The 12,642-nt window shown below is 40.5% G+C and overlaps 1 protein-coding gene across 3 annotated transcripts in view; it reads left to right on the top strand.

Annotated features, from left to right (window-relative positions):
* The window catches only part of SH3GL3 (SH3 domain containing GRB2 like 3, endophilin A3), a 45,020-nt gene that overhangs the window by 10,702 nt on the left and 21,676 nt on the right, over positions 1-12,642 (top strand). The window contains exons 2-3 of one of the 3 annotated variants that reach the window (XM_042823973.1): positions 5,904-5,980; positions 7,244-7,346. The exons of 1 other annotated variant lie outside the window; for it this stretch is intronic. In XM_042823973.1, coding sequence (XP_042679907.1) covers positions 7,254-7,346 — 93 coding nt within the window. In that variant the 5' untranslated portion in view covers positions 5,904-5,980; positions 7,244-7,253. Of the gene's footprint in view, positions 1-5,903; positions 5,981-7,243; positions 7,347-11,714; positions 11,766-12,642 lie in introns of those variants that run through there. One more of the 3 variants, XM_042823976.1, reaches the window with a different exon arrangement.

Genomic DNA, 12,642 nt, shown 5'->3' with positions numbered 1-12,642 from the left:
CAATAAATAGATCTGGTTTGTCACTTTTCATGCACGTAATGTATACTTGCAAATAAGCATTGTTCTGAAGCAATGATAAGCAATATATGGTAATGTGAGAAGTTAATTCCAAACTAGAGAAAAAAATGTATATATTTATATATATATATATTGATTTTGGTCATCAGTGTATCTGGCCATAAAACTTCTGTTGGCAGTCCTGTTGCTCTCCTTCCTCTGTACAGCCCACAAGGGAGCTCAGCAGTGGATGATGACTGTGTTATTTACTGATAATGGCTTTGCTAAAACTGTCACTTTAAACGATGGCGCTGTCAAGGAAACTTCAAGCTTTACCTAAACACACAGTTGTTCAGTAACTTTAAAATGCAGATTGGCAGTCCTAACTGTTTGCAGTGTAGCAGTTCTTAAGGTCAGATTTAAGAATACTTTCCCAAATACTTTGAGCTGTAAATCATTACTAAAAGTGCGCGCATTGTCTGTGTTACTTCTCCTGTGACTGACCTCAGCAAAAGAACTGTCTTGGTGGTAAAAATGCTTGCCAATTTATTTCTGAGACTCAAATTTACTGTTTGTGGTGTTGAGTATATAATGATACCGTGGAATTTAGTGAAGGTGATGTAAGTATATTATGACTTTACGAAAGCAGAATTAGGTCAGCCCCAAAGCTGAGTGCAAATTCACCTTCCCCAGGCCCTTACTTGGGCAGGGCTCCCTGAAATCAGCTGTGAGTGGTTTGGCTCACACGTGGGTGTTGAGGGTGTGCTTAAGGTATGGCCCTAGGGAGAGGTGGTCAATGCTCCGCATCTTGGTAATGAAGCCCTATCTACTGAGCCTTGAAATAAATACCAATCTCTTTTTTTTATTATTATTTCCATGAGTTTTCAATAGTTTGTCAACAGTTTTTCAACTGTCTAAAAAGCAGAAATCTTTGGTCATGGGAAATGCAGCAGGGCTATTGGATATTTGAGTTATGCAATGTAGTTAAGTGTTTTCAAGAATAAACAGCAATTTAAATGATTTAAGTATTTTAATTGCCTATTATGCTCATGCAAGCTGTGATTTTTGTGTTGACTGATCTCTCTCCTTTTGAAACAGTGGGGTTTTCAGCACAGGCTGGCTGTGGGCTGCTTGTGTACTGAAAGCTGGGTGGGCCTTTCTTGAGTGCAGGCTGTACTATCATCAGTGCAGCATTTAATGCTAGCTTTCATGAGAGCCAGTGGGAGCCATTTTACATGAGCAAGCTGGGGTAGTTTAGCCTGAGAAAAGAATGAAGGATCCATTTTCTGGGGTTATTTCCAGGGCATTGTGCTGGAACTGTTCAGATGATGTTCTGGGAACACAGAGTGCAATAACCTTCTTTAAGGAGCTATGAATCAGAGCAGTGCACTCTTGCAGAATGTGACTGACAGTGTGCCAGCATGTTCTGGAATAAAATGAAACATAGATTTTTCACTAGAATGAGTGACAATTGCTAGGTATCATGTGGTGAGTACAGAGGTATTGCATCAACAAGGTAATGCAAAGCTTATTTTGTATGGGACCAAGAGGTTATTAAGAATACCTGCCTGCTAAGTGGATGGTTGGATTGCTTTTGGTATGCACATCCCTCTCTACTGCGTGGGCAAGTCCTGTGTTCCTGGAAGCAGCTCCAACCATGGGATTCCATCTGGGGATTGCACAGCTGCATGGCAGCTTGCAGCAGCCTTAATCTGGGCCTTCAGATGGGTCACCTGCTGGAGCAGCTCATTTTGTCTGCACTGCAGCTGGTGGCAGGGCAAGGGTCTCACTGGGGTGCAGGAGGAGTTAGAGAGCTTAAAGCAGCTTTGAAAAGCCACTTGAAAGAATGTTTGAATGTTTTGTTCACTTTCAGAGTAGAGTAAGCTTATTTCAACTGAGAGTACCAGAGGAAGGAGTTCTGCTCAATTAGGTTAGGGCTAGCATGGCAAATGAGGCAGAACAGATGGGAAAGTTGGGCTGAGGTTGTAAAGCGACTCTGTGGCAGCAAGAGGCAATCTGACCAGTGAAAAATAGGTGTGGTATAACTCTGCATGTTCTTCCAGTGCTCTTTGGGTAAAATAGTGTCATAAGGGACCACTTTGACAATTACTTGTTAGCATCTGTAAAAGCAATCTTTACATGTAGTTATGAGAGACATCTAATGTTGAAACATTTCAAATGGAGCAGGGCTTGGAGTAATGGCAATGGTAACATGAGGGGTCCTTACGTTATTTGGAGAGGGAGCACACAGTGGAGCTGCTCAAATCTCCAGCTTTCAGAGTTAGGTATTCTGTTTTATAGTGCAATCACCTTTTCTCATCTTCTCTGTGGGCACATAGGGGTCTGTCAGAAGGAAGCCACACCTTAGCTATGGGCACAGAGAATGTCTTTAGAAAGAGAGATTCTTTCAAGTCCAAATCGGGATTGCTTTTTTACCAAGTGAAGTTTTGAAGGGAGAAAGAAGTGTTAATGTGCTAACACCCAGAGGAACTCTCTCTGGAACAGCTTGTTGTTCGTTACTCCAGCTGCTCTGCATGAAATTCCTTTCATCCTTTCATCCAAGGGATGAAATCTTGTTCTATGTGGAACAGTGCGCCCAAAGGGGGCAGGAAGTGGTGCAGCTTCACACCCACCTCTGGGTTCCGCTGCTCAGCCTTTGTCACCCAGCAGGAGGGCTGTTCCTGTGCTGCTGCTCTGTGTTCTGGTGGGATAAGTGAGCACAAAGCAGGTCATGGTTTGGAATCCAAAGTGACAAATTTGACTTTACAAGAAAACTCATTTTTTTTATTTTTTAATAGAGGTTTGGAATTGAGCAAGAAACAGTTAAATTGGGAAGGGAGGAAGGATAACCATTAAGGACTTTTTGTCAGCCCTTTGACATGCTCATTCAGCAGATATGCTCAGCTCCATACAAAGCAAGATTTTAAGCAGATTAAGGAACACTATTTTAGATTTCCAGAATAAAATACTGAAGTAAAAGTATGTTTCTGTCTGTGTGGAGCATTATGGTTTCGTGTACATCATTGTTGTTGCCCATGTGAAGTCTTAGATCAATGAATCAGAATTTTTGTCAGAGGATTCATGAAATGCATTTGTATCTCATCTTTTGAAAAGCTGACAGTCTCAAGTCTCACACTTTATTATCACTCCACAGTCTTAAGAAGGCACTGATATGGAGTAATGTCCCTAAAAATTCAGGTAGGTTGGCTTGTGGCGGTGTATGTGAATTCTCACGGAGATGTTTTCCTTTTGAGATGTGTACAGCATCATTTTCAATTTGCTGATTTATAAATGCATGTGCCAGCAGCAGAATTCTTTAGGAAGCACAGTGGAGATTTGTCAGGGAAGTGTTCAAGGTTGGGGAACACAAAGTAGTTTTTGTTGTAGAGCGCATGTGCCAAAGAATAGCTTTAGCAGACAAGTTTTAGTCAAACACCCAGTAATGCCGTGACGTGTCAGTGCCTGGTGCGAAGTGACTCACTCTCTATAGAAATGTAAAATCGCATTATAGAGTCCAGAGTCTTGCACTTTATTTGTATATGGACAAGAATTTCCTTTGTCCACAACACTGTGCTTTTCTTCAATATCTCTATGCGTTTAATTCATTCCCACTGATACCACGCTGGGTCCTGGTGTGTGCATCATCTCACGCACATCAGATGTTTAATTGTTAAAGTTTTCCTCTGTTTTCTGGAGGTTCAGCATTTTGCTGTCCTTTTCCACTTTCTTTCAGTGACTGGAGGAGAGGTATGGTTGTCAAACTAAATGGCCTTTTTGTAATATGTAAAAAATACCGCCTCAGAGCTGCATTAATTTGAGCTTGTCCAGTGTTATTTCTTGTTCTGTGAGCTGTAAGGAGTGGGAAAGGTTATCAGATGCTGCTTTGAAGAACCATAGTGAGAAGTCATCAAAAGACCATATGCATGCAGGCAGCCTTTCTGTGCAGAGCTTCGTGCCCGTGACACAGGTGAAGGCTTTAATTAGGAAAATATTGCTCTCTAGAATGGATGTATATTTTAGTACACATAAGTTGGACTTACCAGCAGGAAGGAGTAGGAGGCTCAGAAATCTGAAAACTCTGGGTTTGCATCAGGAAGAACTCAATTTTTGGAATGTACTTCTCAGTGGTTTTGCTGCCCCCAAAGTTCAGTAGCCCCTGAGGGCACTGAGGGGAAAAGCACAGTGGTTTAGAAATTCGTACATGAAGCCTGTGTTGCTTTCTCGTCACACTGATGTACTCAAAGTTAAAGTTACAGAGCTGGTGGGGGCCCTGAGCACACCTCCCCTGCATAGGTGCCTCGGAAGGATATTGAGGCTCATACAGATGCCAGGTTTGAGGCACTTGGAATGATAGTTCACCACATCTGAAGGAAAGACTTTGGATGTGACTGCATGTCACAACTGTAGAGCTAGACAAATTGGCTATGCCCAGATTCAGCTGGTTTAAAAGGTGGTGGGACTTAGAGATAAATGTCCATCTTTAGGACAATGATCGTGCTGAGGCAGATAGTATGGGGACATAACTAGCAAGTTCTGATAACCTTTGGGTGATCCAGCTCATCTGTGGGGAACTGAAGAGGTGGAAAACCCCCCGTGCTTGAATTGTTCTTTATTGGAGCTCAATTCCTTTGGCCAGAGCTTGTTGGAAAAGCAAATGCCAGCCCTCTGCAGTTGCGCTGTGGTAGCACTCTGTTGTTGTAATCAAGCTGCTGCTTGGTGACAGCTGCTCTTTTTTTTTTTCCTTTAATTGTACAACACATTCCTTTTCATGTGATTCAGTATCTAGTTCCTCAACTCCATGCTAATGTTTAAAATGAATAACAAACACGTAATTAGGAAGCTGAGAGAACTACTACATGTTGTAGGAAAGAAAGAAAAAGCAGCACTGTTGCAATGACAGTTGAGGGTCTTGCCAAAATTATCTGCATATAATTACTGATTATTTAACATTTTTTGTTGAAGCTTAGTAGAGAAAAATGGTATTAAATGAATAGTGTATGCATTTTAAGAGGGGGAAAAAATACCTTGTAGCCTTGTAGAAGTGGTGGAATACATTCCTTAAAACATTTTCTGCTCAAATATTAATCATGATGTATGCTTCTAACTCATTTTGTATTTGTCTAGTAATCTTAACCCACATTGCTCCAGGGTCTGACTTAAAGCTTAAATCAAAATGTGTTTTGCTGACAGATCTGAAGGCAGGAGGAGACTTGAGTTCCACTTCACATCTGAAGAATTGAATGCATGGTGACAGTATTTTGTCCATGTGACAGACCTCCAACTGGAGTCCTTCACTCGTGCAGATAATTGAGAATTCAGGCCGTAATGCTTCTCTGGGACCTGGCATTACAGCACTTTATAAGCTGTTTGGCAAGTAGTGTGGGCAGTTAACATAACCAGTTGCACTTATCTGTTGTGTCCTTAAGTTCAAGCGTCCGTGTGTCTGTGGGAAAGAACTTCTGCCATTTAAAGGCAGAAGGTCAAAGTTAGTGAAACAGTCATAAACAGTGCGTGTCATGGTGATAGAAACAAAAGCTGATAGGCAGTAACTTGAGGAAAGTTTTCTTGCAGCCCTCTTTGAAAGCAAAGGCAGCTTTCTAGCTGTTTCGCTTTATTATCTGTTTCTCAAAACATCAGCAAGAACGCAGTCTTCTCTGGGATGCTTGTTACAGGACTTGTTGTCCTGGGACTCTTCATTCCTTCAACCTTGAGTTAGAGGACTATATAAATTAAGTGTAATGCAGTCTTTCTCATCAATAAAGAACATAGGTATGAACTCGAGCAGAGTACTGGAGAGTACAGAATTACGTGCAGCTCCTTCTGGGGAAGGCTGGTGAGAGAACACTTAGGAAAGGAGGGATGAGTTATCATCATTTACGTGATTTTAATTATGAACAATTTCATAGGATGAATACATACTGATGGCAAGACCAGAAGGGACACACATGCATCTGGAGCAATTCCTGAAGGCCTCATTCATAAGGTACCCCTATTAGACACAAAGCAGGCTCTTGCTGTGTGACTGTAAATCTCAAGGTAGGAAATTGGTGACTTAGGGAAATAGTTTACAAACTGTTGAATGAACATGTACTGCTAACCTGTCTAATAGGCATGGAATTACATCTGCACTACCAAAAAAGTGTGTCCATCAGATTTGCAAGCCTTTATCAATCTATATCAAGCACTGAGGTGGGAAAGAATTAGGTATAAAAACCAAGTTACTTTTCCTCTGCTGTTTAAACCTGAATTGACTAAGTCAAACAGGCTTAATTGGCATAAGAATGCCCTTACATACTTACCATGAATTATGTTCTAGTTGAGTTTATGTCAATATACATAAATATAGAATCATAGTTGGAAAATCATTAAATGTAGAATCATTAGGGTTGGAAAAGATCTCTAAGACCATCAGGTCCAACCATCCACCTGCCACCAATATTGTGAACTGACCACATTCCTCAGTGCCACATCTCCATGGCTCTCAAACACCTCTAGAGATGGTGACTCCACCACCTCCCTGGGCAGTCCACTGCAGTGCCCAACTGCTCTTTCAGAAAAGAGGTTGTTCCTAATATCCAACCTGAATATATAGATGAACTTTTTATTAAAAAAAAGAAAATTATATATATTTATATAAATATGTTGTACAGGTTCCTTGAATTCTTTTGCTAATTTATGTACTTCCATTATAATAAAAACAATACTATAGTGAAATAAAACATTATATTACTATTTTCACTATAGTATCGTGGACCTGTTTTTCAACACTTGTGTATGCCTGTGCAAATACAAACCAACGGTCTGTAGAAACAGACTTCACACATAGGAACTCATCTTATCTGCAGTTACAGAGTATGTCAAGGAATTTATACTAAGCAATATTTTATATGGACGTTGGCTGTAGGATGTGTGGTAGTTTGAAAGGTACAAAGGCACCTGTCTGATAAGCCTTGGTCATATTTTTAAGAAAGAAATGAATGGGGACCCTGCTGTCCCAAACAAGACACACTGTGAAAATATTAGGAACTGTAATACTGACAGCATAAGAAGCAGCAAAGCACTTCTCTTTCTGCCCCATATCACTGTGCTACTGGCTGTGACACAGGAAACTGTACTGTGTTTGCAGTGGCAATGTGTTGTGGGGTGAATGTGCAGAAAACAGTAACTTTAAAATAAATTTGGAAATAGTGAGTGATGTGTTTTGCTTGGAGACTGTGTAGCTCAGCACTACTTGGTTTGGTTTCAGTTCGTTGTGAATGCACGCATATCCCAGAATGAAATGGAACCGACTAGAAGAAGGAAAAACAAATCTTGCTGCAGTGGCTCTGATCTCCAGCTGGTTTTGGAAGGTAATGAGGAATATAAGCTGTAAGCTGGCTTTCCCCATTTGTCTACAAGGAGGAAAACCAGTGTTGTTTATTTAAGCTTGGTTTGAGTCTTGCTCTGAAGATGGAATGAAGTGCTTGGCTTCACATCTGGACTTGCACACTGCAGAGTTGCTTTTACCTGACATCTGAACCCTCAGATCACGCAGCAGGGTTTGTTGTTGGAGTGCTGTGACAGGTAGTTTGGACATAGCTATGCTGGTAACTTTATTTTTGCACTACATAAGATGGACACAAGAAGTAGATTGTAATAAGACCAAAAACTTGCTGTGATCAAAATCAGCCTTTATGTTTTACACCAGTGCCTCTTTATCCCATTCCAATCCTTCTAACTTCAATGTAAGAAAAGTCTTCTTCTCCTTTGAAATTTCTGTGGTTCAGAGGTGTCAATATTTTGTATGTGAACTGAGCTTGTGCATCTATGGGAAATGGGCTCTAGATGGCTGTAACTAAACCTACAGTATCCTGGAATCTGTTTCATGAAGCTACCTATTTGAAGAGCTACATGTGGAAGAAAATTAATAGGAAAGATTTATTTTTATGTTTCTCTTTGTGTGCACGTGATTTGTGTGGGGTTGGAGCAGGGGCTTACAAATACCACAGGTGGAGAGAGAAATGTGTGTCGTAATAGAAAGGGAGCTCTAATAAACCAAGAAGAGGCAAAGAGATAGAAGTCATACAGAGGGGTAAGGCAACTAGGAGGAGGACAGACTAAATGGAAAAACAGTACTGGGGGAAAGAGACTAAACTGGAAGGCAACCAGGTGAATGTAAGGGGTGAATATGGTTATTACTGGCCCTAAAATATACAAAGAATGTACGAAAACTATAGAAAGGGGACTTGAATTCTCCTCATTTAAATGGTGATGGGGAGAAAGAAAGATGTGCAGAGCTATCAGTGATCAGTGCTTGGCTTGCTTAATTTTTCTCAGAGAAAATCTGCAAAGCTTAAAAGAAATACTCAAGAGATGGGGGAATGTGACAGCTCTGCAATTATGTACTGTGATCTGAGAAGAGCATGCAAATAGGGCTGCCAGGAAAACCTGACACAGGAGTTTAGTACCTTAACAGGACTGACTGCTCCTGGCACAGAGCTGTGTGTAACACAGTCACTGACTGTGGTAAAGTGATTTTCTTGCTCACCCTTTCTCTGCTTCTTGTTTCAGTTTTTGAGGAGTCCATGAAGATGATATTCTAACAAAGACCAGGTTTTGGCCCTAGAATTTGTGTTTGTGGCATTGATTTAACCTTGGTAGTTCAGACAAACACCAGTTTTGCTTTCTTTTCCCCAGTTTGTCTACTTGGTCTTGCATTGGGAGCTTCAGCAAGCTTTTAATTGTCAGTGGGGCTCTGTGGGAACCTAGCTGGTTCTGTCTAGGGAATGTACTGGACTGCTTGCATCCCTTCTTGCCAGGGACACCTTTCATCCTATTTTCCTATTTTGCCTGTTTTCCTCTATCAGAGCTGTGCTGGCTTTCAGAGGATGGTCGGCACAGCCATGGACCTCTTCTTGCCAGGACTTGGAGGCTGGGATCCTCAGGCTGAAAGGAGAGTTTGCAGCAAGTCTTAGTTAAAGTAGAGCTAAATTCTTACAGATTCACAAATAAAATATAAAATCAAAGTGCTAATTTTTAAATAGGATTTCAAATGAATTGACTGTGAAGTGCTAAATGTTTAACCCTTTCTAAAGTTATAGTTTCAGCCAATTTCCTGTAAAGCTTTATTCTTCTAACTCTGGCAGTAGTGATATAAGTAAGAGAAGTGCCAAGCTGAGCTAATTTTATAGTGCAGATGACTGGGATTTGAGAGGTAACAACAGGAGGAGGGGAAGGAAAGTCCCAGAAGAAATTCCTGAATCCGTTGCAGGAAAAGAGTGGTGTAGAAAATGGAAGCTCTTATAATTTAGTATTGTTACACATGCCTCTCTTGTAGGTAGGACTGCCATCAGATCACAGATTCTTTGCAAAACGTGTCTGTTCATTTGAGCTAGCAGAGATCTTATGAGCTGTGAGCCATCCGTCTGAGCTCTGCTGTGTGAGTTGTGGATCTTCCAGAGTGTAATTTTCAAACATGTAGTTTACTTTTATGGAAACATGTTTGCAGGTTGTCAAAATGATTACTTCACATCCTCTATGACTTCTGGTTCTGCTAAGTTGTGTCTGCACAGATCTTAAAAAAAAAAGGACCCACCACCTGTGCAGCCATTATTTGTGACTGTAAACAAGGGAACATTCTGCTATGTTTTAATAGAAGAAACGCAAGGAGAAAATACCGTTTAAGAAGGCATTAAGTGATAATAATAAAGTAGTTGTTAGTTCAGCCACTGTCAGCTCTTTATGATTTGAATCTGAAATTAAACAGAGCTCATGTTTTGGCAGTGTTCTGAGTTGGGTGCACTTCTGAGTCTCATGAGCCAGACTTCTAAGAAGCATTTAAATGCCTTGAGATTTAGATAAGCACGTGGTGAGATTTTCAAAAGCATCCAGGTCTCGAATGCCTCCTGGGTTTCATGTATGTGTGTGAAAGCTGTTGATTAATTCTGCTCTTTTGGTACAAAAGCACACTCGGTTTGATAGGAAATAGCATTCCATCCCAGTCTGATGAGCTACTGAGCTATTGCAGAACTGCTGTTTTTCTCGTTTTTTCTTTCCTATCATTTTTTGTTCTATTCTTTTAATAGATTCAGAACATAGATGGCATTCTTCAGGGAAAGAATGGTGATCTGATGCTGGCATTCTAGCTATTTACTGTGTGGCCAAAAGCATCAGTTTACCACAAATTCAATCAGGTACTTAGCTTTCCATTTCTACCTCTAAATTCTTGGCATATTAGGAGCTTAATGTTTGTTTGTGTCTGTACCAACTTGCCTCTCACTTTTCCTTGAACATCAAAACCTATAGCAATGGCTGACATGTGGTTCTTGCTTAGAGCAGAAAGTCTGGAATCCAGAACTATGAACAAGCACAATTCTCAGTGTACAGCCATCCTTGTAAAAGTCTGGATTACACAGTCTGTATTTACTAATACTTTAGCTAAGTTTTGTTAATAAGGTTAATTATAAGACTGCCTGATCACTCGCAGGGTCAGCTGCATACAGGATTTTAGTTATTGACCAAGTAGGACATAAACATTCAGCATTCTTGACCCTACTTCAAATCCTCTTGCTGGCACAGAGCTCTGGTGTCCAGCTTTCTGCAGAACAACTTGAAGGAGTGTTAGGGCTGTAATGTGCAATCTGGAGTTTCATGGAATATTACATATGAGAAATAAATTAGAGCACAGGAGTCTTATGGGATGAAATCCCAGTGTAGCTGTCAGAGAAAGTAGATGTGAAAAAGCCTGATTTTTAGAAGTACAGCAAGAAGCAAATGGAGTCATGGAGAATACTTCATTAGAGGTTACTGTTGATTTCATAAACTTCAGGACCACGACTGGTATTGTGTTTACCCCTGACTTAACTGTTTAATTCCCATCACTTCACATCACTCTCTCAGCTGTAACTGTTTCTTTAGAGCACGAGGTATTGCCACATTTTTTTGCGCCTTGCTTTAGAGGTGAAGATTTTCCAAAGTACCTCCACAGAATCTCTCAGGTCTGTTCAGACCTCTGCTTTTCTTTTATGTTTCCTTTTTATTTTGAAAGAACAGGAATAAAAAAAATATTCCATGTATCTCAATCATGATAGCAGAAAGAATGGCAAAGGTGCCAGGAACTGGTAGAAACGGCCCTTTCATACGCACAGCACCAGCAGGTCTTTATGTAAAGCACTCCATAGATTTGTCAAAGCAGTATGCCCTTCTCTTTCGAAAAACTTCTGTTGTGGTAACACTCCTGAGTGGAAGAAACTTTTGTTTTAACTATGCAAAAATCTTTGGTTGATCAGCTTGTTGCTCTCTCAACATTCTTTTCATCTTTTTCTTTTTCACTTGTGTAAATCCTTCCTGAAGAAAAGGTGGCTCTCTGCAGCCGATAACCTCATTTATGTCATGCTCTTGTGTTCAGTGCATTTTTCTTCTTCCTAAGCATATAAATATTGGATTAAGTACCTTTTAAGATATACTGAGGTGTCTTCAGCAGTTGTTGTTCATATGAATTGATTTCAAGTGGGGGGAGATAGCACTAAATGCTGCATACAGAACTGTATGTAAAAGAATTGAAGTCATTGGGAACGCTTATTACATGGCTATGAGTTTCTAGTTTCTAGCACCATTAATTTTACAGCAGAACCTGCAATTGATCAGTCAATTAAACTTTCTCTTAAATTTTCTTTCTTTTTTTTTTTTCTTTTTTTTTTTTCTGAAAGAGATGCTGTGGGTTATCCCTACGACTTGCCTGCTGAAACTCCTGCATCAGCAAGGATGTAATTGCTCAAAAGTTTCTGCAGGTACGAGTGCTTGCCAGGGCTTTCTTGATCCCAGAATACAAGGCTTGCGCAATTTGAGCTTCCTTGCTAAATAAAGCTGAGCTGCCACTTTTGAGCCATTGCCAGAACTGTACAGTTGCAGCTCAGCCCCTGTGGCTTTGGTTGACTCAGCATGGCAGCTGCAGCCTTGCATTCCATTTGTCAATTGAGATCTTTCTTTTTTTTTTTTTAAGTGAGTATGGGCAGTTCTGATGGACTGAGTCCATTCTTGCTGGCAGCTGTAGGGCTGTCTGTAGCAGCTGCAGCTTCCTGCTGCATGGGCTTTCCCTGCACTTTGGGTCATATCCAGCTGTGGAAGACTGGCCTGCATGGAACCTGTTAAGGGCGAGGTGTTCATGGCTGAGTGATGTCACAGCACAAGGTGACTTGCAGGAGATCTGCAGATCCCTGTTTCCTGTGGGTCACACACAAAAGTCCCTTCTGTTCCTTTTTGCCTTTCCTGTGCTTTCATACCTCAGTTCATCTGTCTTCCTAAAAATAATCTACTGCAACCCTGTGGGTTCTGTTTGTCAGAAACTACAAATAACTAAATCAAGGGTTTGTATATATCAGTGAGATAATGATGTTCCTTATAATTACAAAAGCTCTTATTTTTTGTTGAACTTCGTGGGTGTTTCAGAGATCTCTTCTTAGAGAAGGCAACATTTGTCTTGGGAAGCAGTCCCTGGAGGTTTTTGATATCCTTATAGAGATCTGGGCCTTTTTTTTTTGTTTTCAGTACAAAATAGAATTCCTACAAAAGTCTGTGCTCTTTCAATGAAATGGATCCTGGTTCTTATTTTTCATATTGATAAACACTCCAGTTTAAAAAAAATACAATTTAAGAAATATTTTAATG

The sequence above is a fragment of the Centrocercus urophasianus genome, unplaced genomic scaffold (assembly GCF_019232065.1).
Source record: "Centrocercus urophasianus isolate 14NV4802_14NV808 unplaced genomic scaffold, USGS_Curo_1.0 seq_23, whole genome shotgun sequence".
Classification (NCBI taxonomy): domain Eukaryota; kingdom Metazoa; phylum Chordata; class Aves; order Galliformes; family Phasianidae; genus Centrocercus; species Centrocercus urophasianus.
The sequence above is the reverse complement of the archived record's forward strand: the minus strand, read 5'-3'. Positions and strand labels throughout refer to the sequence as shown.